Source organism: Propithecus coquereli, unplaced genomic scaffold (genome assembly GCF_000956105.1).
Source record: "Propithecus coquereli isolate 6110/MARCELLA unplaced genomic scaffold, Pcoq_1.0 Scaffold609, whole genome shotgun sequence".
NCBI lineage: Eukaryota > Metazoa > Chordata > Mammalia > Primates > Indriidae > Propithecus > Propithecus coquereli.
Genome location: NW_012152052.1, coordinates 138,786 through 139,392, shown reverse-complemented (window position 1 = coordinate 139,392; position 607 = coordinate 138,786). Strand labels below are relative to the sequence as shown.

The window sequence follows — 607 nt, the reverse complement described above, 5'->3', positions numbered from 1 at the left end:
TTTTCTCTTTGGTAACCGAGCCACTAGCTTAATGGCCCACATAGATCCTTTTGTTCTTTTTGTTTGTATGTGTTTTTTTCCTATTTTTTAATTTGTTTATTTATTTTTGGTTTCCTAAGGGCCGCCATCTGCACCACAGAACCTCATTTTCAACATCAACCAAACCACAGTAAGTTTGGAATGGAGTCCTCCTGCAGACAATGGGGGAAGAAACGATGTGACCTACAGAATATTGTGTAAGCGATGCAGTTGGGAGCAGGGCGAATGTGTTCCTTGTGGGAGTAACATTGGATACATGCCCCAGCAGACTGGATTAGAGGATAACTATGTCACTGTCATGGACCTGCTAGCCCACGCTAATTATACTTTTGAAGTTGAAGCTGTAAATGGAGTTTCTGACTTAAGCCGATCCCAGAGGCTCTTTGCGGCTGTCAGTATCACTACTGGCCAAGCAGGTATGTTTTGTTTCTGTCTTCATTGAATGAATAATGTGACTGCATACATGAGATGTCTTGCTTGAATATTTAGCTAACTTCTCCATACAGAACTGGATTTTTTTTAGCTTGTTGATTATTTACAACTTTAACTTTTTCTTGTTATTTCTCCT

General features: G+C 39.9%; 1 protein-coding gene across 1 annotated transcript in view; it reads left to right on the top strand.

The window, feature by feature from the left end:
• Positions 1-295: 295 nt before the first annotated feature.
• LOC105822408 (ephrin type-A receptor 7-like) overlaps positions 296-607 on the top strand; it is a gene marked incomplete at its 3' end in the record, with an annotated part of 139,055 nt that continues 138,743 nt past the window's right edge. The window contains exon 1 of the mRNA XM_012659388.1: positions 296-455. Coding sequence (XP_012514842.1) covers positions 296-455 — 160 coding nt within the window. The remainder of the gene's footprint in view (positions 456-607) is intronic.